The 22,402-nt window shown below is 46.2% G+C and overlaps 2 protein-coding genes across 5 annotated transcripts; both read left to right on the top strand.

Annotated features, from left to right (window-relative positions):
- Positions 1-1,135: 1,135 nt before the first annotated feature.
- On the top strand, positions 1,136-11,467 carry LOC6546934 (sodium-dependent neutral amino acid transporter B(0)AT3). Of its 2 annotated transcripts, XM_001974659.3 has the most exons (10): positions 1,136-1,351; positions 5,699-6,010; positions 6,883-7,115; positions 7,172-7,749; positions 8,082-8,223; positions 8,291-8,652; positions 8,712-8,874; positions 8,938-9,141; positions 9,393-9,461; positions 9,617-10,197. In XM_001974659.3, the coding sequence occupies exons 2-10, from the start codon at positions 5,740-5,742 to the stop codon at positions 9,620-9,622; spliced, it is 2,028 nt and encodes a 675-aa protein (XP_001974695.1). In that variant the 5' UTR covers positions 1,136-1,351; positions 5,699-5,739; the 3' UTR covers positions 9,623-10,197. The 2 variants fall into 2 exon arrangements, with proteins under 2 accessions (XP_001974695.1, XP_015012133.1); XM_015156647.2 differs by lacking the exons at positions 9,393-9,461; positions 9,617-10,197 and adding an exon at positions 10,703-11,467.
- Positions 11,468-13,835: 2,368 nt separating this feature from the next.
- On the top strand, positions 13,836-21,403 carry LOC6546935 (phosphoenolpyruvate carboxykinase [GTP]). 3 transcript variants are annotated; one of them, XM_001974660.3, is made up of 2 exons: positions 13,836-14,368; positions 19,434-21,403. In XM_001974660.3, the coding sequence occupies exons 1-2, from the start codon at positions 14,334-14,336 to the stop codon at positions 21,316-21,318; spliced, it is 1,920 nt and encodes a 639-aa protein (XP_001974696.1). In that variant the 5' UTR covers positions 13,836-14,333; the 3' UTR covers positions 21,319-21,403. The 3 variants fall into 3 exon arrangements, 2 of the variants coding, with proteins under 2 accessions (XP_001974696.1, XP_026836508.1); XR_003407901.1 differs by lacking the exon at positions 13,836-14,368 and adding an exon at positions 19,022-19,350 and having other exon boundaries at positions 19,434-19,525; XM_026980707.1 differs by lacking the exon at positions 13,836-14,368 and adding an exon at positions 19,022-19,232.
- Positions 21,404-22,402: the final 999 nt, after the last annotated feature.

Genomic DNA, 22,402 nt, shown 5'->3' with positions numbered 1-22,402 from the left:
ACAATATTTGTGATTTGGTTTTTCCGAGGCAGAAAAAAAGTTTGTTGCTCGCGAGGCTTCCATTGTTTTTCTTTTTTTTTCCGGCCACGAAAAAACATTACGAGTTGGTTTACATGGACAACATGTTTAACCTTTTCGGAGCTAGGGTGAAGTATTTAACTTTTCCTTTCGGGCTTACTGGGATTTTTCGTGACTTTTAGCATCGTACAATCGGATTATTTTTGGTTTAAATTTTTGTTATTGATGTTTCAAAAATATAAACGTATATTATTGGGAGCTCTTTGTGGAATATACATGTTTTGCTATGAGAAATGCATATGCCGATTATATTAAGAAACTTAAAGAAAACATTGAATAACTGTGCCTAAAAATATTGTGCAATGTTATTTTTAAAAACTGTGTTACAACTTTTAGCGATTAAAAAAGTGTAAATATATGCATCTAATCAGGCACCATAAATATAATTTTACATTTAACACAAATTTAAACTTATTTAAACCACGCGGTTCATGGCGATTATCGATGAATGCTTATCGATGTAAACATTAGAAATGGTCACACCTGTGACAGCCGCCATCTGGCGGGTGGTAGCAGAGTCCGCCTAAAAGTATGCATTGAATTGTATTTGGCGGTTAATTTGAAAGGAGACTTCTTGTTATAAGTAATTCATATATTTGCGTTGAACTATCATACTTAGACCTTTTTAATTCTTCGAAAACTTATTTAGAAGGGTACAATTCTTATATTTTCGAAGGAAAATACAGCAGTGTTCCTTTTGGGTTTGCCCTCGCAGCATTTCGCTCCCGCTCTGTACAACCACCACCACAAGCGGCGATAGCGGCGGCATTTGAACTTTCAACCCCCGAAAGCCACGTGCTCCTGCAGCTTTTGGCCTCCTTTCCGCGTGCGGCAATCAATGAAAGTGAAGCTTTGCCCAATTTAAGCCCGCCGCCAGCCGAAAAATTTCCATGCAGAGTCCTGCGTCAACGCGTTGACGTGTGTATGCATGGGTGTGTGTGTGTGCGAGTGTAGTGGCTGTTTCTGCGCTGGTGGTGGTTAGTTCACCACCGATCCAAACACACCATGCCAATTCGCGAGCTTCGCAGTGCGGCGCCAAGCGATTTGGATTTAGTTTACAACGGAAAGCACAAATCAACGGTCGTGAAAATCGAGCAAAGCTCCGTGTGAAAAACGCATAAATTCGTCGAACGAATTTGATATCGAGCGTTTGCCTGGATTAAAGCGGAAATCAGCGAAAATCGGGGATTTTCCAAAGCGCGCGCGTGTGTGTGTGAAAAATCCGCTTAAAAGCAGTTTGGAATTTCGAATCCCACAGCCAAGACAAACTTTGGTACGGAACAAGAAAGCGAGGCGAAACTTTCTGCCTGACGTGTCCTGCCCACTAACACACACACACACACACATGCCAAAAGGACTCCCTTCCTGTCCTTCTCTCTCTCTCTCTCTCTCTCTCTCACTCTCTATCTCTCTCTCTCAGGACAGACTCTCTGGCGCTCTCTTTATCTTGGGAGCTATGTCTGTGAAACTCGAGGTTGGGGATGCACGTGGACTTCCGTGAAAACAGTGAACTTATGTTAATTTCATTTGTTTCGTGACCTTAGCGCCAATCGAAATCTGCATTTTTGTGCATTTACAGCGAATTCGCATTCCAAAAACCAACAATGTGTAAAATTCTGCAACACATTCAACTTTGCACGTTGACATAAACTACTATATGTAGTACATTGTAAGAACATGGGAAACAAAATCAGATCTTGGCATGGGTGCACATCCACCGTTTAATCACTTGACTGATCGCATTAAGCAATTTCATTTTAGTTGGCCGTTTTGGGCTGCTTTTACTTACGCTATTCAATCTAAAAGTACACAAACATTTTCTAAACAACTCTTTCGAATGCGAATTTGTGCTTCATAAAATTTCACCTGAATAGTGCTTTAAATATGCACACCCTTTTGAAAAAGGGTATATATTACACTTTATCACCTTATTTAAATCCCATACAAGTTCGGATAGCCATAAAAAGATACAACATCCTAAATCATCCATTTCGTTTTGACATTCTCTTTCTCTTGGAGATTCTGATAAAAAAGCATTGGGGCTGGCAATGGCATTGGCCGAGGGGATGTTTTGGGCCAAAAAGCTCTACCATCCCCATCGACCTCAACAGGCCAGCAGTTGATGCTGTGCCAAAAAAATAGTGGGAAGCACAAGGAATTGAACTTTGTGCCCGCCTGATTGCACTTCTCTTCCCCCTCTCACCCCCTCCCGCCCTCTCTTTCCCACACTCTATAGCCGTCTCTCTCGCTCTAGGGTGAGAGCGAAAGTTGAATATGTACAATGGGCTTATACATGGTCCATATAAGATACACTGGTACACTGCTCTTTTGGCAATCTCCTCGGCCAGACGAGTGCACGAGTCCGCCGGATTTGGCCAAAGTGACTTTGTTTGTTGAAAAATTAATGTTGTGCTGGGCTGGGAGTGAAACACTTGCGTCTTATCGATTGCTTCCACGGGGCAAAAGGTTAGGTCGCACAAAGGATTGTTAGGACGCCGAAAGGGGCTGGGTTCCTTGCCAAATGCTTTACCACGCCCTGCAATTTTTTAACAAATTTATAGAGTCTTTAGCTCATTTGATACGTTACGTTTTTATACTTTTTATACGTTTTTATTTAATGTAGAATTTTTCACAAATTTAAATTGTACCACACTTTTGATATTTCAGCCAATATCCAAACAATATCTGAACTGAAATATATTTTTACTCTGTGTTTTTCACACAGTTTTTAACTACAAATTATCTTGCCTTTAATGCTTAATAAATAACTATAATTATATTTTGAAGGACTGTGCTTTGCGTAGAGTGTAATTTCAACCATAGCAAAATTCTCAAGCTATACAGCTATATGTTATGTTATACACCCATAGATTACTCAACGACCTAGAACTTGGCTTCTAATGCAATAATAATCTCTGGAAACTTTCCACAGTTCTGCATAAGAACGTCGGCTGCGCTTATTTACATAATGTCTTTGCCAAACAAACCTCCAATTCTTCGAGCAGCAGCTGACCAAGGTTTAGCAAGCGTAAGCAGTTGAAATTGGGGCTTGGGAAAGTAATTCGACACCTATCACTGGGATCCATTGTCTGTCTGTTAAAAGTGCCTGCAAAGTATCCGAAAATCCACGGTGGCGTGCATCAAGGTCAAGCGGAAACGGAAGTGTGGATGTGTTTTGGATGTGTTTTCGGGCGGCTTTTGGGGGTGGCTTTTGGGGGCCAATTGTCCTCGCAGAGGACGCGAGTTTCGGCGTAATTCGCGCCTTGGCGCCAAACGATGGCCAAATCAATTACCAAAAGCAAAGGGCAGAAAGTGCATATTGGCAGCAGCCAGCGAACAAGTTGCGCAACACCTCTCTGCTTTTATTTTGAGTGGATGTGGTTCCCAAAATAGCACAAATATGGGTATATTAGTTGGCATTTCAAATTCAAGAGGCAACATTTTTGAGCGATTCGCAGTGAATTTATTGTGGCGCAGCGTAAACAAAAGGCCAATAAAATGTGCAAAATCGATTGCGTAAACAGAGTGTATTTCATTGGCAATCAAATTGCATGATTTATGCAGAAATAGGAAAAGACAGCTGGTCCTCCCCCTGGATTCCATTCCTTACCCACAAAGCCGTTCTTATCGATTTAGCCTGCAGCACGCCATGTCAGCAGATTCGCCTACTTGTTTTATTTTCACTACTAACTACTAACTACTACCTGGTACTGCTGCTTCTTCTGGCTATTTGTAGTTCACCTTAACTGGCAATGAGCTTTAAATACGATTCTGCTGGCCCGCGAGTTCAAAGGGGATGAACTTTTCCTTTTGATGCGATTACTACATTCGCCACGACGCAATTGTGTTTGTCCTTTTTTTGCCCAGGACCTAAGCTTTTGTACCTGTGTGAGACATCGAGGTAGCGTCGTTGGGCTTGGTAAATTTCCATTCATTTAAATTCAGTACTGCTATTCTTCAGCCCAGCGTTATGCAAGCCCGATAAGCAATTCTTCAATTAGGTCCTGTCGCAGCCAATCAGTGGTAATCTTGACCCCTCATTCAGTAATTTCCTACGGCAGTGGTTAAACCATTGTGTTTCAATCCACTTTGCGCTGGGCCCAAGTGATTTAACCCATTCCAATGACAGGGCCACGGCCACATCCTGGCCAGAGCTTTATTTAGAAACGCCGGTGATTGAGCGAAAAAGAGCCACCCATCCGCCCATCCGCCCATCCACCCATTTAACTGCGACGCAGAAAGCAACAGCACAGCAATCACAGGACTTTAATATTTTCACACACTGGTTTACGTAACAGCAATCGGATTGTGCAATCGGAGGACGAGAGTTTTCCCCCAGACAGCTCAGCGGGCGGAAAAGTGGAAACGCGGAAAAGTGCACGTTGGCGTCCTTTGATTACCGCTCGTCTCCATGCAATTCAATCGGAGTCTTTGCAGCTGGTAGTGTAGTTTTTGGTTTCTGCATCCGTGAGATACATTGTGTGGGTGCAACTGGATAAATATTTACACGAATAGATGGCCTGTGTGTAACGTTTTGGGTAACGCAAATGGGGAAAATGAGGCAGCCATCAAAAGACGTCATAGCGCATTACGTATACGCAATGTATTGCAGAATAGACCGAGAGGTGTGCTCCCCCCTGCGGGAAATCTTTCCCCCCGATGTGGCCATCAATGAAGCAGCAGGACGCCAAAAGCTCCGCGGAGCTTTCGACTCTCGCTGCCTCTCTGGCGCGGTGGTGAATTGCTGCTTCTTGCCACACAGCTGCTGCCCCAAACAACACACCCATGGCTCTTCCGCTCTCTTCCGTGTGCTCTCTAGCCCTAATTTACTACGTCAGCAGCAGAGGACGAGCCTCCAAGTAAATGGGGCCCACATAGAACCCCCATTTATCCACCCCCCAGTTGCTCTTTTTTCCGCCCGTTTTTGGCTGCTCTTTCGATTTAAAACGACCTTCTGTGGCGTTGGCTTAAATTTTTGGCTGTCCCCTACACCGAGCAACAAGGTTCAGGAAGTCACGCTTCAGAGGGGGAGCGGGTTCGGTTTAGTGGCTCGTAAACAGTCCTTGGAGCTTCTGGGTTGTTTACTGCAAAAACTAAGCATCTAATTAACCTCTGACCCCCAACATGCGTGCCTTAATTCGTACACAGAAAGAATTAGTAGGGGCATATTTGGAATACGCGATTTGTTTTCGATTGTGTTAGGACTCGCTTTGGATTTATGCCAAAGATTTCTACATAACCTTGATAGCAAACCCACATGCAATCGTGTTATCCACACTTAATTACGACTAAAGTAATGAACATGCTGGGCATATGTGTTCCCCAGGCACTACACCGCATTTGCATATTAATAAAATTACGAAAGCTGACAGGGACCACAGGGAACAGGGAACGGGGAACAGGGAGAAGAACTGCGAAAAGTTGCCATTTGCTGGCGGAGTATCCGCCTAATGGCAAGCAATTAGGACACAAATTGAGTTAGCAGCCACTAGAAGCGGTCTCAAGGACGAACCGCCACACAAATGGGCAAACAAGTCGGATACTCGGGGAGTATCGATCAAACAGTGGGTCTGGGCGAGTCCTGGCACTTCTCATAATCGGCTGCTCCACTTTTCCGCAGACGGTAACCACGGACACTTCGCCAGGGATATCCGCACGCTGATGGCTGCCACCAAAATCATTGATGCGCCGCGCAACGGCCACGAGATGGCCCCACTGAACACACGGGCACGTGGCGATGGCACCCACGGGGTGACAATCGTGCTCACCGCCCCCCAGCGCAACTCCGTGCAATCGGTGGACATTCCGGGCAACGAGCCGGAACGCGCCGCCTGGAGCGGCAAGATGCAGTTCTTCCTCAGCATCATCGGATACTCGGTGGGCCTCGGCAATATCTGGCGGTTTCCCTACCTGTGCCAACAGAATGGCGGCGGTGAGTATCTAATACTTGAGTATCTACATCTTAACTAGATCGATGAGAATGGAATTCAATTAGGTTTGGTTGGCAGGACCCCGAGTGCTTTTAAATTGATACACATTCGTTGTTTCAAATTGGATTTCTTGGCTTTCAAGCTGTCGTAATATACTTTTTATTATGGGTATGCAAAAATACCTTATCGACCACGATTTTGTATTGTTTTGCGCTAAGCCTCGGATTACCGAGGAAAAAGCGCAAACTGTAGCAGTATTTCAAATCAATGTCTGTTTGACTGCGCGGGTCACCTGAGCGATAACGCTAAATTGGCTATGCCCCCGCCACGCCCTCCACGCCCCGCCACGCCCATCGACATGTGTCATATCCAATATCAGTTGGCCAGCGAACTGCAGCTAATCAGGTGCACAGCTTTGACAATAACATTATGGGATTTAATGTGCACTAATTGCCTGGCATTCGGCGGCGGAAGGGTCCAATTGATGGCCTTGGGTGGGCCAGTGGGTGGGGTGGCTGGTGTGTACGCACATTTCTGATGGCGATTTAACCCCACCCGGCTTTTAATTCAATTACAATTGACAGCTTGACCGGGCATCGAAGTTGGCATACTCTTTTGCCAGTTGCCAGTTGGCCAACCAGATATTTCCCGACCTGGCCAGAAATGCAAATTTCCGGCTGGCTTTGAATTGATTTTGTGTCACTTCCCCAGCGATTTAACTATGCACAGCGAACAATTACACTGCCTATGGCAAATGACATCATTTAGGGCTTTTTATTAGGAAAATATATACAAGTTTATAATATGTATTATTTGTTAAAGATTCTTGTTAGTATTTCTGCAAGTGTACTTAAGCCTTGTTTTCCCGCTGCAGGTGCATTTCTGATACCCTTCATGGTTATGCTGATACTGGAGGGCATACCGCTGTTCCTAATCGAGCTGGGAATGGGCCAGCGAATGCGACTGGGTGCCTTGGGTGTGTGGAACACCATCCATCCCTGGCTGGGTGGCATCGGAATCTCGTCGTGCATAGTGACGCTGTTTGTGGCCCTCTACTACAACGTGATCATCACGTGGGTTTTCTTCTACCTCTTCAACAGTTTTCGGGTAAGTGGATTGCTCGGAATCAACAAATGGCTGTGCTTAACTAGTTACTTGCTTAGTACCCGCTGCCCTGGTCTTCCTGCCCCTTGAACGGCACAGGCTTTGAGTTGGAGGAGTGCGCCAAGTCCTCGGAGACGACGTACTTCTGGTACCGCACCACCTTGGACGCAGCACCGTCCATGGACGAGCCTGGTGGCCTCAAGTGGTGGATCGTGCTCTGCCTGATGCTGTCCTGGACCATTGTCTTCTTCATCGTGATGAAGGGCATCCAGAGCTCCGGCAAGGTGGTCTACTTCACCTCGCTCTTCCCCTACATCGTGCTGACCATCTTCTTTATTCGCGGCATCACGTTGCGAGGAGCGGGCGCTGGACTGATGCACATGTACACGCCCAAGGTGGAAAAGCTACTGGAGCCCACGGTCTGGCTGGATGCAGCCACGCAGGTCTTCTACTCCTTTGGCCTGGCCTTTGGCTCTCTGATCGCCTTCGGCAGCTACAACACGCCGAAAAACAACTGCGTGCGGGATGTGCTCCTGGTGTCCGTGTGCAATGCGGTTACGGCCATCTACGCCAGCGTGGTCATCTTCGCCATTCTGGGCTTCAAGGCCACCGTCAATGTGGACCGCTGTGTAGCCAGGTGAGTCGATGGGGAGCGCCAGTGGGTCGCACGCATCAGTGGGTCCGCGTCCATTAGGTGGGTCATCAATATGCTGGCCAGTTGTAACCGGCGCTGGGCAACTGTCTTTCTTTCCATCTATTTGCGTATCAATGAAGCGCCGGCTCGGTGGGTGTAGCTGCGCCCATCCATTGATATTCCAATCGATATATGGAATCGCGGTCGTGTCTGTCAATTTGCATCAATTAACGGACCCACGTTGAGTTATGCACAATTGCTCTTGAACTGCCTGCACAGCGGGTTCCAACCGACTTCAACTGGTTCATTCATTCCTCCTTTTTCCCTCCCCCCAGCAACACGGACATCCTGGTGAAGAACAAGCTGCTGGGCCTGAATGACACCCAGGGCTATGAGCAAGCCATGAGTCTACTGAACGGCACTGAGTTGACCCGCCTGCAATTGAGCGAGTGCAGCCTGGCCCACGAACTGGACAATGTGAGTACTGTCTGGTTGGGGGCTTCCGTGGTCTGGAGGGTCTGATTGTGTGCTGCTTTTGTTGCAGGCTGCCGAGGGCACCGGCTTGGCCTTCATCGTGTTCACCCAGGCCATCGTGGAGCTGCCCGGTGCTCCCTTCTGGGCCGTGCTCTTCTTCACCATGCTGCTGTCGCTGGGACTGGGATCGCAGATCGGCATCCTGGAGGGCATGCTGTGCACCCTCTTCGACATTGACATTATCAAGCGGGTTAAGAAACAGCATGTCACTGGCGTGGTGTGTCTCTTCTGCTTCATTGTCGGTTTCATCTTCTGCACAGGTGCCGGGGAGTACTGGCTCAAGATGTTCGACTCTTTTGCCGGCACCATTGGCCTCGTGGTGGTGGCGCTGATGGAGATGATAGCCGTGATCTTTATCTACGGGCACGAGCGGTGAGTTTGGGCCAACTTGCGGAGGAGCTGGGCAACATGATGACGTTATTCTCCCACAGCTTCACCGAGGACATATTCCAGATGACCGGCTACCGACCTGGTCGCTACTGGCAGTGGACCTGGCGGTACATTGGTCCCGTCATTATGGTCTGCATCCTGGTATCTTCGGTGGTCTTCATGGTCATTAGGAATCCCACTTACGGAGCTTGGAATGCCGATTTGGTACGTTACCACTTGTAGACCGCTGATTGAATCTTGGCTAAATGGAATGTAATCCCTTTGCAGGGCATGATTGAGCAGAAGAGCTACCCCAACTGGGTGATGGGCATCGCACTGTCCATGATCCTGGCCGGCGTCCTGCCCATGCCCATCGTGTTCCTCATGCGCAGCTTCCAGTGCCTGAAGGTGGACCTGGACATCCACCAAGGATCGATACGGCGCAACGAAACAACCGCCTCCACCAAGGAGATGATCGACAATGATGACGATGTAAGTGCAGATCCGCGCTCAAATCGGTTGATAACACTTTCGATTCAATCTCGATCTGAGCTTTTTGTACCATTCGTTGTGTTGTTAGGCTAAGGTTACGCCCATCTCTCTTTTTGGTCTATACGTGTGACTAATTGTGTCTTTCTCTCACCTAACGAAAATTCCTCACTCTTGCGCTTGTTTTTCCTATCTGACAATGCTTACATCCAATAACCGAATACATTACCAAACTCACGCTCACTGTCGTACAGAATATGAGTCCGGATATGCCACCGCAAGATTCACTAGCGGCGACACGCTTCACAATTGGAGACTTTGAAGTAAGTTGTGCCGCGTCCTGGCTAGAAAGGCTATGCCCACTCCAGAAACCCCGATCCCGTCACCAGCACATCTCTGACAACACTCAAGCTAATCACACGATTCTCTGCTCTTCTTTCCCGTGCTCCCGTGTCCACTTTTCATTGGTCAATGTTAGAATTAGAACGAACAGAACCCGCACCCGAATCGAAATCGATATCGCAGCCATGGATACGAACCTGAGTGCAGCGCCAAGTCTTAGAGAACCCCAGAGAAATCAGCAACCAGTTAAACTAGGATAGCTCTAAATTAGTTCACTAATGCCCTTCGCATGGCCCAGAAACACAGAACACCGAACATAAACACCCAGTAAAAGCGAAAAAAACGAAAAAACTAAGGATGTGCCTCGACTCAAGTAGAAACCAATTGCTCATCCTCGGTTACCAAGCAATTACCAATGTACTCAATACCACAAAGAACTAATCAACGCACAGCAATTAACCGTAGCTAGCAAACAATAGCGAACAGCTCTTTCAAACCAAAACCGGAAGAGGCCTGAACAATTATTTACAAAACCTAAGTTTAGGGAAAAGACTAGCAAAATCGCTTGAAGGCTCAGCAGGAGTAGGGTAGTGAGTGTACATAGATTTAGGCAGTTCATGGACATGTAGAAACCCAATTGGCGGCTGATCGTGGCTAAAATGCAGGTAATGTAACAGGGAGACAACCAAAATCCGACCATTTACATTTTGTTTGTTGGTTCGTTCGTTTGTTTGTTTGTTACTTGTTTAAATACTTTTAGTATGGTTAAAACCTTAATGTGGGTGGCGGATTTTACAAATGGCTATATACTTATAAGAATAAACTGAACTGTAAAATATACATTCTTATAAATTATTTGACTGGCTTAAAAACCTCTAAAACAGCCACCAAGAAAGCCTAAAAAATCCGCCACCGAAACATACACGTAATGTAAATGAATCTTACATCTACAGTATAGTTGCAGTGCATCTGAGTTTCACTGAACTTTGAGTAGTTTTCATTTACAAATTCTGCTTTTCTGGCCAGTCGCTGGTCGTGTAGAGAGCTTTCGCTTGAGCTTGTGTAGAATATCAAGTATACGCAGCGTGGTGTCAGCTCATTTGATTTATGTGCTATAATTTCGTAAGAAGTTCTTGATTTCCTAGAGGACTCTGTCCGCCCATTTGATGTCTGACATGTTGAAGTCACCCCTCATTCTTATCCCTACCCTCTTTCCAAGCAGGACGACGAGGACGACGAGAACGACTTCAGCGGTCCGGCGTTGGGTGGTCATGTGAAGACCCAGAGCGATTTCTCCGACGACGAGGAGGAGGACAAGCCCATGACCATGCGGATGATGATGATGCGTCCGACCACGACAACCAAGACATCGAACGTGCTAAATGTGCCAACCAGCAGAAAGAACAACTACAAGAAGGATGCGTACGATGTCTAGAAAAGCCGCAAAAGCTGCTCCCAGGCGCAGATAAGAAACGGATGCAAAAGATACGGATACGGATAAGGATACAGATACAGTTACAGGTAGAGATAGATGTCCAGGAACAGGTCCAGATACAGGTCCAGGTGCGAGCCGATGCAAAGTGGCAAGTGAAATGCCAATTCAACTGAGACGAGGGTAAGATGAGTGCGTGCCGAGCTGAGCGCAAACATTTATAAATATTTACTATAAGTATTTTAACTTAATTTAAATCTAAACTAAGTAATTACCAGAATAAACAGCCGAAGAATTGCATTCGAGTGCGTAACTAAAATTGTTAAATCGTATTTTAACACTAACTGAACTAAGCCCAAACTAAACTAAATTTAACAAACTGTGTACGAGTACAATGTGCCGCAGGAGGATAGGTATTATCTAAAACGGGTTGCAAATGGTTTAAATTCGATTATGTAGCATTTAGTTGGAATGCTTGAAGCTTTACCCCTAGACACTCGAACACACAAAACTGAAAGTATTTCTGACTCCCCCCCTTCCCCAAAACCCCCCAAACTCCCCCAAAACCCCCACAATCCCCCCATACCCCGGAGAAAGCTCTTCGACAGCAAACGCTTATAGACGACTTAGCCAGCGCATTTCCAAAGAGTTAAACTCAATATTTAGTTTTAGTAGAGACCTGCCGTTTTTATTTAACCTCAAGTAGAACTCACCAGACCTACAATTAATATATGTATGTAATCTAAAAGGAGTTACACGATTTACAATTACTTTAAAGTGGTTAAGAGCGTTGAGACACAATATTAACACTTCGAGTTCTAGTTGAGTTAAACAAATACCTATACTTACTATACTGATTAGAGAATGATACATGGAATGTGTGATATTCTAAATAATATCCTCAATGTTTAGGTGTTAAGACTATTCATCCACTACCCAAAGACCCAAAGACGCCCCCACTCAATCTATTTCCCCGTTGAGAAACCACTCAAAAAGTATTTTCCCACACTAACAGAGCTAAACAAAATAACAAATCAAGAATTATAAACTGCTGTGAATAGTTTTAGTGGTTGTAAAGTTCTATCGACGAAGGGAAACCATAAAGCGTTTAATATTTAACTAGTTGTTAAGAGGCACCCCATTGTTTACTTCAGTTCACTGCACAGGATACCTAAAGAAAGTCCTTCCATACTTCCGATTCGGTTTCCGCAAAATGGTTATCACACAATCCCCCTCCCCCAACTTTCTCTTATTTCGGTAAGGCAAAGGCAAGTGCAACACTGATATCTGAAAGCCGAAAAATGAAAACTGAAAACAGAAAACTGAAAAATGAAAACTGAATCAAAACACATGGAATTTCGAAGTACTCAAAGTCAATGCAAAGGTCGGACGACAGAACGTTGAAGACAATAAGACAAATATAGAAATATACTTATAATATGGCCCGTCGAGTTTAGAGAGATTTGTAGTCATCGACGAGGTTGATTTCCCCATAGCAGAGCAGGAATTTTTCCATTTGTATCTTGTTTTTGGGAGACTTGTATCCATTTTGTACACCGCCAATCAAAAGCAGTTCCAATCAAGGATCCGATTAGCCATCAGATTTATATGTACGTTTACACAATTGTAGGGTAAGAGGCCCCCCCTCCCCTCTACCCCCGACAGTTAGTTGCCCCTCCCCCACCTTATCCATTAACAAAGTCGAATCCTCGCAATGCAAATGCAACCGAAACCAAATACATAGTACCAAGCCTAATTGTATAGTTTACTTGTTTACGCCACTAAATATACGAACATTAAATCTATATATACAGTACATTATAATCTATATACCTAGCTCTACTATAAATATTGTATATCAATTATTGTCGTAGTGCTAAAGCCCCGGACTCGTGTAAATTTGAATGTATTAAAAACAGACACTGCAAGGTGAAGAATACTTATATGAAACATTATTATACCGTACGCAAGAAATTATTATTAATAAACATATTTCAAGATTAGTGCGTTAAGTTGAAGAAGAGCAAAGGAGTTCATACTGTTTTCATTTCCCGTTTCTGCTTCTGGTTGTGGTTGTGGTTTTCGTTTTGGGGGTTTCACTGTACCACGGCAGACGAATCTTCAGGTTGTTATGGGTTTCTGATAGAACCGCCATCTGGTCACAGCACCTTGGACCGGGAGCCAACAATTCCCGATTACGCTTATCACCCAGGGGAAAGTTTCGATTTGGCTCGCTTTGCTTTGGTTCCATCTGATGGAACAAGTTGGGCCCTGCCAGAGTCAGACTTCAGCGCGCTTCGAAGAAGGACTCACACGTGGATGACCTTGGAAACTCGCTTTTTCGGTTGGCGGTTTTGTGGAAAACCAGCATCGTAAATGTCGCTGGGGTATAAACATGCTAGCACTAGTAAAACGATATTACCCAAATGGAAGCCACGCGATATGGCTAAAATGATAAGAAAAGTGCAGCGTAGGAGAAAACAATTCGCGAGAGAAAAGAATTTATAAGTTCATATATTTATAATTGCATAATGTAATAATGCAAAAGTAATATAATAAAAGGTGTCTTGTATCAATTTCCCTGTTTAATTACCGGTTGACTGCTTTTTACTTGGAAATTGTTCGCTATTTTTATATAATTTGTATTTGTATTTTATGTCAAAACTTTTGTTTTTTACTTTTGAACGGCTGGGGGAGCGGCTGATCAGCGATGGAGTAATCACAGCTGGTGTGATAACAGCGCAGACATTGCCAAATAGGCACGCGGACCAGCCAGACCGGTAAGCTGCAAAAGGTGGGCGTGTTTTCCGAGTTTTCCAAGGCCCCCTTCTGCGCTTTTCCCAACCACCTGCTGCATATGCATTGGGCGGCACGTAGCACAAGCCCCAAATGCAACGGCCGCAGGGTGAGGGGTCCTATCTTATCAAAACGAAAGCAAAACATACAGTCCATATGCTTCAGCGGCAAGAATCAAATCGAATCGATGGGATCGTTCTCATACGAGAGCGACGGAACGGAGCTGAGACCCTCAAAATGCTCGGCTGTCTGCGCAAACATGTTACTTGAGCGCAGCGAGTGCCGCATAAAGTCAGTTTGGCTCGTTGTGCCAGAGCAGCAACAAGTGCTCCGCTGTATCTGTATCTGAATCTGAATCTGAGTCCGAGTCCGAATCCGAAACATAATCTGCTGCCGTGGCTTTAGCTGTAGCCGAAGCGCAACAAGTGCGCCAGAGACATCCATTGCAGACGAGGCTGAGATAAATTCAAATTAGGTCGGCAATCTCATCAAATTAACAGAGGGACCCGCGGCCAAACAAAGCGCAATAAATTGATTAGGGCGGCGATAAAATTGCAACTGCATTAGCTGCCAAGAGCATTAGCGGGCAAATAAGAAAGTGAAAGCAGCACGAACAGGTGACAGAATGCTGCTCAAAGGCGCGCAGCTGCTGCGATGCGGGTGAGTCTAATGGGATTCGGATTCCGCCGGATTGGCGGCATTCCAGGGTGGCGAAACCCCAACGGGATGCTTTAACAGCTTGCGGTCGAGGCGTGGATCCATTCACTTAAGTGAGCTAGACAGCCGAATACCGTGCAGTTCTTGGAAAACACCGAGCTGCTTCTTTCAACAGCTGATCAGTTTTAGATATAATGTATATTTAAGTCAGAACTCACTTTTTGACCGAAATTAATCTAATCGTTTTAAAGGCACTTCACAAACACAAAACGCCACTTATCTACGGGTAATGCTCACACTAATAATATAAAAATCATTTGCTTTTGAGCCATTGTAGCAGTTTGCTTCATACCTCTTCATCTTCTTTGGATATCAAGTGGCATAATCAGTGTCTAAAATTACGCAGTTTAAGGTTGATAAAGGCGCATTTAATTTTAACTTTTATTTATTGCTTACTTCTTGTTGCTAAGGAGTTATTTCGATGTTCCTACATAAATGATTTTTTAATAACAAGTTGCTTTTGATCGCACCAATACGCCCATCATTCTCCATCAAAAGGTATCCCAAATCCCCTTATGGCACTGAGTCGTCTACTCGGATTACAAGCCCTAAGGTTGGTTGCCATTGCCTAGTAACTTACCTGCCCCAACTAAAACGTCGCACTAATAGTATTGAATCACTCGCATCGCGTGGCGGGAAAATTCCACGCTCTGCCAGCCGCAAAGCGTCCGTTACACTTTCATTCATGTAAACAAGTGGCAAAATGACCCCCAACAACACCGCCATCAATGTTAATGTCATCTATAAGCTCGCAGATCATTGCACCCGATGCTGTGTATTCTTAATCTCTTCGTGTCTGGTTTATTTACATGAGTAGCAGATACGCGCTCAGCAAAAGCTCGTGGTCCATACAATAGCACTTTAATCACTTTGAAGCCAAGCAATTCGTGCCCAGCTCGCCTCAATATTTTCGAGGAAGATGAAAATAGTAATAGTTCAATACCATTTGTATTTATATTTATATATTTATATAAATATATTTGTATAAATATTTTATTATTTATTTATATTTGTATTTATACCATTTGTATGGCAGTACCCTATTTCTCATAGTGCACCACAGTGGAGCATAGGCATAGTTCCCTTTTTTTTATACATATATTTATTAAGTGAAGAATCTGTACATCATAATAATGTATCTTAACAACAGTTCGTGGAATATTTCTGCTTCGCGGGGCACAGAAGCATTTTCACTGCCTACTTTCAGGCGGCAGGTGAGCGACCAAAGCCGTAGTAGTTTTCTGCCAGCGCCTTTGTTTATGCAACACTTTTTTCGTTGGCGTTTTGTTCAATGAAAAGCTTTGCGATTGCCGCCGTTTGCTTTGTTTTATTCTTTATCAGCGCCTACCTTCTCCACCGCGCCCCCTGCGTCAACAGGCTATTTATTATTTTTGCGCTTTTGTTGTGACTCGCTTTCTCAGTGGGTGCGCTTGTGTGCGTGCGATCGCTGGCAAGTTGTCCAACTGGCTCTGCCTCTCCTTTGTGTGAGTGTGTGTGTGTGCCATTAGGCGGGCAAAATAAAAACAAAGCGCTGCATGTATGGGTTTTTGAGGCCGCTTAGCAACAACACCTCGAATTTGTCGCCGCCTGTTGACTTTTCTTACTGTTGGCTTCTGTTTTGATGTTTGATGGGGTGGCGTGTTTTGGAGCCCCTTTTTGGCAATAAGCCCACCCACACTTATAAGCCAACTGCATCACCCATGTGTATAGGTTGCAAGTATCCGACAGATACTGTTTCGTTTGGAGCTGCCATTGATGATAACCTTTATATACAACGCATCGGTGAAGTAACAAAACAAATAATATTGTTGTTGACGACGCGAGCCTCTGAATCTATTTTTCAGGCCGAGCCCCCGTTCGCGAATTTGCCACAGCAAATAGCCTTATTATGCAGGCGAGGAATAAAAACAATTTCTTAAATATAATTAAGGTTAATACGGCTTATCTGTAAAAGGCCACGCGCCTTTTTGGAAGGCCCCATCGATCAGCGAACAAATTTAGGAAACAAGGCTCATAGTCTGCTAATGATTACCTATCAGTTAATGGTTTGTTTACCACCATTTCCCAGAATTCCCAGAAACTTCTAGATAAGATTGCCCAATATAATGACGATTTGTTTGCATTTCCCCTGCAAAAATGAATCACTTCATTCATCGCGTAAGCCGCTTGCCACCAATTCCAATTACCCGCCATGCTTTCGCAAGTAGAAGCTACTCCATGTAACTCATGGAATCAACCAGACCCGCATTCAACCATTACCTTATACACTTTAATCTACACGTATGTATATTCCTATATGGAAGCGTGGGCAGTCTGGAATCGCTTATCAGTCGGTAAACAAAATACGGAATTAGTAGCTTCCAGTCTGTGGACTTTGATATGCGGTAATGAGCGTTCTATTAGTACTTATAAAACATCCTCTAGACTGGGTGCCGTAAAATCCAGTTCAGACTGAATTTTTTGCGTACTTTATTGAGGGAAGAAATGAATGGGAACAAAGGTATTTTAAGGAACAAGGAAACCAGTGCAGTTGGATTACTCATACTGCATTGTGGTCTTTGTTACTTTTTGTAACAGTTTAAACATAAACAAAGTTTTTCTAGGAATGTGCTTTTGTTTTTTACCTATGATGACGCGCATAAGAATCTTACTAGCGGAAAACTTTGCATCTGCGCAACTGATAAGGGATTTTCCGCTAGTCACAGTCCCTCTTAGTAGCTCACATATAATTTAACAATTTCTAGCACTCAATTGGACTTATCTTGCTTTATGCATAAGTATCCCATCTCTAGTTTAAGTATCCATAAAGTTGTGCTCCCCACCCCTCGATGGTCTACTCCAGTGGTCCTCCAGCTGATAAGCCGCAGATTGTGGCTGCCCTTCGCCTTCATTTTCAGATACTGGGTGCTGGGTTCTTTCATTGAATCTGAGGCAAAGGGGCAAGGCTAATGAACCCTCTGATGGAACCAGTTTGGTTGATTTCGTCAGACTGCAAGTACAGTTTTTGGTTGAGGAAAATCTGTTGAATCAGCTGACACCCCCATAACTGTTGCCAAGTGTTTTGGGGGGGACATTTTCGTACACCACTAGCCGTACTATTATTAGACTGATGTGTTCTTTTTCCATATAAAAAACACGAGCACATACATCAGTGGAACACGCGCTGGCTGAAAATTCGACGAATGTATTTAATGCGTATTTTTGCAATAAAAAGCGCGAATGAATGCGTAAACAAGAGGAAGTGCTTACTCATTCGTGTTGTACCAAAGCAGTGGCACATTCTGTAGAGACGCTTGGCAGGGTATTTGGGATGGCCAAAATAGGAGGGCCACATTGGTGGCGTCATTGGGAAAGACGGAGGAGGCAGGGGGAAGGAGGGTCTGTAGTTGCCATTTCAAAAGGCCAGAAGAAATTCCCCGACAGAGGAGCGCTCTCTGTTATCGCCCGAAATAGACTCGAATACGCAGCGGATTTTCAGCTTCCAATCGAGGCGCGTGTCCCTAATCAAATCCAAAGCGACAACTCGAGTGCTGCTCAAACAATTAGCTGCTGGTGTCAGCGACGATACTGAAGCGGTGCGATTCGGATTCAAGCGGTATGCCAATATGCTGCCCACCTATCAATAGCATTGGACTATATCAGTTATGGGACTATTTAACTACAGTTCCACGGCCAACTGAAGTTCTCACAGGCATAGCCACGATAAAAGCCAGACGCTGGCCATAAAGGCCCAAAACAAAAACCAGCTAAGAAGACTGAATTAAATGTTGATTTTCATTCAATTAAGCTGCCCAATTGCCCATCCTCCGATGCTCTGCAGCCAGAATTCGCAAAGCCGCGACACGGAGAGATATCGCTGGCGTTTATCATCCATCTCACACGCCTCGACCACGCAGACGACTTATGCTAATATAGACCAGGCCAGATCGGTATACGTATCTATATACATGGGTACGAATGTGGAGCGTGTGGTGGAGAAAACTGCGCAGTTTCGAAATACAAAACATGCATTCATTTCGGGGGTATTTCTACGCTTGACCACCAGACAATCGCCTGACGTCACAAGTGGGGCAACCCTGAGCGCGTGTAAGCGATTATGCCGCTGGTGAGTTGGAGGCGGGGATCACTGGACTTTGGACCCCATGTAACTGGTGTCTGGCGAATGATAGTGTCACCCAAAACTGCTCGAAAACTGTGTCTGACCCACAGACGACTTTGTATCTGAACGCCTTCCGCTGGAAACAAGGGCTATCATGTGGTATAGATACCATACCCATACCCATACCCATACCCACACCACGAGCAGACTACCTGCTCTTCGCTTATCTGCAGAACCAAGAAAGGGAGCAAAAAGATGATGAAAGATTGCATCATGCTGGCGGGGGAGCTCCGCCGGAACCTGCTTCTAACGAAAGTGACGTGGACTGGCCGCTACACGAAGGTTGCATCGACTGGTGACTGGGGACTGGGAACCCCTTTACGGGCACCGCCCTCCAACTCCAATCCCCCGGATCGCCGGGCCCTGTGCGAATTGCGGCGAGCAAGTTTCTCGAGTTTGGAGCGGTGGAGACCAACAAAACCTGAACGACCAGACGACGAACAGCTGATCAGCCAGTTTGGCTGTTTGGCTGTATCTTTTCTGTTTGTATTTGGGTTTTATTTGTATTCGTTTCTTTCACGGCGCTGACTCTTTTCCAACGGCTGTGCCTTACCGCTTAGAATTTGAAATTCACGTTACGAGGTCCGCCAAAGGGGTACAGTTGTGCTCGCTTCGGTTAGTCGTCTGAACGTCTGGCGGCAGCTGTAGGTAGAGTATCTGAAAAGGTCGTTATCACTAGCTCAATAAATAGGTAGAGAATTGTATTTAACCTTTTCGTAACCGTATCTGTTGAGTTCACTTTCTTCGGAAGCATACATACAATATGGTTGGTAGGAATATTACATTATTTTAAGATTCACTTCTGTCCCGCAAACCCTTTAAAAGAGAACCTTACTGGCCTTCTTCCAGATTGGCTCCCGCACACCGGAACTTAAACCTCCGCCTGACCTGTCGCTTCCTCTCCGTTCAGTACGGAGATGCCCAGATCCTCACCCCCGCCGTCAAACAGTACGTGGAAAAGTGCGTGGATCTCTGCCAACCGGAGAGGGTGCACATCTGCGATGGAACTGAGGGCGAGAGCAAGTTGCTCCAGGGCATCATGCTGAAGAAGGGAACCATCATTCCTCTGCCGAAGTACCAAAACTGCTGGCTGGCGAGAACCAATCCGGCGGACGTGGCCCGAGTGGAGGGCAAAACCTTCATCTCTACGGATTCCAAGGAGCAGACAGTGCCGGTCACGGAGAAGGCCACACCGGGAATGCTGGGTAACTGGATGGCGGAAGGGGACCTGCAAGTGGCGATCAAGGAGAGATTCCCCGGCTGCATGAAGGGTCGCACCATGTATGTCATTCCCTTCAGCATGGGTCCAGTGGGCTCACCTCTCTCCAAAATCGGAATCGAGATCACGGACTCACCATACGTCGTGGAGTCCATGAAGATCATGACTAGGGCGGGCAATCCAGTGCTAAAATATCTACAATCCGGGGATGGGCAGTTCGTCAAGTGCCTGCATTCCGTGGGCACGCCCAAAAGTGGTGTCCAGGCGATGCCATCCTGGCCCTGCGATCCCGAACGCACCATTGTGCTGCACAAGCCAGCGGAAAATGAGATTGTATCCTACGGATCTGGGTATGGTGGCAACTCGCTGCTGGGCAAGAAGTGCCTCGCTCTGAGGATTGGCAGCACCATTGCCAAGCGGGAGGGCTGGCTGGCCGAGCACATGCTGATCCTGGGCATCACCAATCCGCAGGGTAAGAAGATCTACATTGCTGCCGCCTTCCCATCGGCCTGCGGCAAGACCAACCTGGCCATGATGACACCTACCTTACCGGGCTACAAGGTGGAGTGCGTGGGTGACGACATCGCCTGGATGAAGTTCGACAAGAAGGGAGTGCTGCGAGCGATTAACCCGGAGAATGGATTCTTTGGCGTGGCGCCCGGTACCTCGAGGGCCACCAATCCCATAGCCATGGACACGATATTCCAAAACTCTGTCTTTACGAACGTGGCCTCCACATCCGACGGTGGAGTTTACTGGGAGGGAATGGAGAAGGATCAGCTGAAGGGTGTTACAGTTACGGATTGGTTGGGCAAACTCTGGTCGCAGGAGTCCGGAAAGCCGGCTGCCCATCCCAACTCCAGGTTCTGCACACCCGCCTCTCAGTGCCCCATCATCGATCCCGCCTGGGAGGATAGCGAAGGAGTGCCCATCTCCGCCATTCTGTTCGGAGGACGTCGTCCCAGCGGCGTTCCCTTGGTTTACGAGGCTCGGGACTGGAAGCACGGCGTATTTATTGGAGCTGCTATGCGGAGCGAGGCCACCGCAGCCGCTGAATTCAAGGGCAAGGTCATCATGCACGATCCCTTCGCCATGAGACCCTTCTTCGGCTACAACTTTGGCGACTATCTGGGTCACTGGCTAAGCATGGAGCAGCGTGGCCAGGTGCCCAAGATCTTCCACGTAAACTGGTTCCGCAAGAGCAGCGAGGGCAAGTTCCTGTGGCCCGGATTCGGGGAGAACTCACGAGTCCTGGACTGGATCTTTCGGCGGGTGGAGGGCGAGCAGTGCTTTGAGGACTCCCCCATTGGCCGGCTGCCCAGCAAGGAATCACTGAACTTGGAGAGCTTGAAGGAAAACATTGATCTCGACCAGCTCTTCGAGCTGCCAAAGGATTTCTGGCAGCAGGAGGTGGATGCCATAGAGCGGTACTTCGAGGAGCAGGTGGGCCACCATCTGCCAGGTGCCGTGGCCGAGGAGCTGAGGAAGCTGAAGGCGCGTGTTGCTGACATGTGATGTGTGTGTTCCATAGGTTACTTCCTAATCTAAGACCCCTTATTGCCTAAAATAAAACGAAACGAGCGAGATTTTTATAGCGAAATTCGACTTGTGCCTATTCGGGAACGGGATTGGCATCGAAATTGGGTTTGGGGCGTGGCCTGGACGCGGGACGCGGCTTATCAGTGGTCGCCCCGGCGGAGGCCCGTCCGCAATCGGCGTAAACAAGCGTATAAATCCATAATGCCGTTTAACCTAACTTATCAAGAGATCGAGGCGATGAAAAACAAGCAAATAAATGCCAAAAAATGCCAACAAAAGAAAAGTTTATGGGTGAATATTTGCCATTTTGGGTGGGTTGCCAAGGACTGATTGCCAAATCTGAAGCGTGTGGTGTGATGTACACTTTGGGGTGAACAGTGATAAGAAGCCAAATAGCCAGGAAACCAAAAGGCCAAATAGCTAAGGAGCCAAGTCCCTAAAAATAGTTCAAGTGATGTTTTCCCTTGGAAAGTTTTCCTGGTCGACAGTACAAATCCGGGTCTGATCTATATTTAGACGACTCAGAGGCTCGTCCACTGATAACCCATCCAAGCTCAGCCGCCTTCCTCCGAACCGATCGCTTATTGATTATGCATATATTTAGCGAATCGATCGTCTATTGACGTACATTCCAAATAAGCCCGAATCATCGAAATGCGCCAACTGGGGGTCAGGTGGAACAGGAGCGGAGCAGTTAGAGTCTGAGTCCGAGTCCGAGTCCAAGTCTGGGTCCAGTCCAGCAATTAGCGCCGATGATGAAGATTATCAGGCCCAACTAGAAAAACAAGTCCATAGTTATAAATAACCGAACCGAAAATCGCGGCAACGCGTGTAGACGAATTCGATTCAATTCGAAGCCGGACTGTTTCCAAATGGAGTCCAAAATGAGGGTGGGGAATGTAGAAGGGGGAGCCAAGGACCAAGGACAACCATCTCATCAGGTTTCTCCAAGGACGTTGGCCGCCAGTCCCTTCTGGGTCTAGGCAAAGTGGTTTTTCAGCGGTAAACGAAAGCTGGTTTATTATTATCATTAATAAGAAGTTGATTTAAAAGTGTATTT

Source organism: Drosophila erecta, unplaced genomic scaffold (genome assembly GCF_003286155.1).
Source record: "Drosophila erecta strain 14021-0224.00,06,07 unplaced genomic scaffold, DereRS2 tig00000092-arrow-pilon, whole genome shotgun sequence".
NCBI lineage: Eukaryota > Metazoa > Arthropoda > Insecta > Diptera > Drosophilidae > Drosophila > Drosophila erecta.
This window is presented reverse-complemented; position numbering and strand designations above follow the sequence as displayed.

Excerpts from the sequence above, each read along its gene's own strand:
- LOC6546935 (XM_001974660.3), top strand. The coding sequence starts at position 14,334 with ATGCTGCTCAAAGGCGCGCAGCTGCTGCGATGCGG. Across the intron at positions 14,369-19,433 it reads GCGCAGCTGCTGCGATGCGG|ATTGGCTCCCGCACACCGGA; the intron begins GTGAGTCTAATG and ends GCCTTCTTCCAG.
- LOC6546934 (XM_015156647.2), top strand. The coding sequence starts at position 5,740 with ATGGCTGCCACCAAAATCATTGATGCGCCGCGCAACGGCCACGAGATG. Across the intron at positions 7,116-7,171 it reads ACCTCTTCAACAGTTTTCGG|TACCCGCTGCCCTGGTCTTC; the intron begins GTAAGTGGATTG and ends TTACTTGCTTAG. Across the intron at positions 8,875-8,937 it reads GAGCTTGGAATGCCGATTTG|GGCATGATTGAGCAGAAGAG; the intron begins GTACGTTACCAC and ends ATCCCTTTGCAG.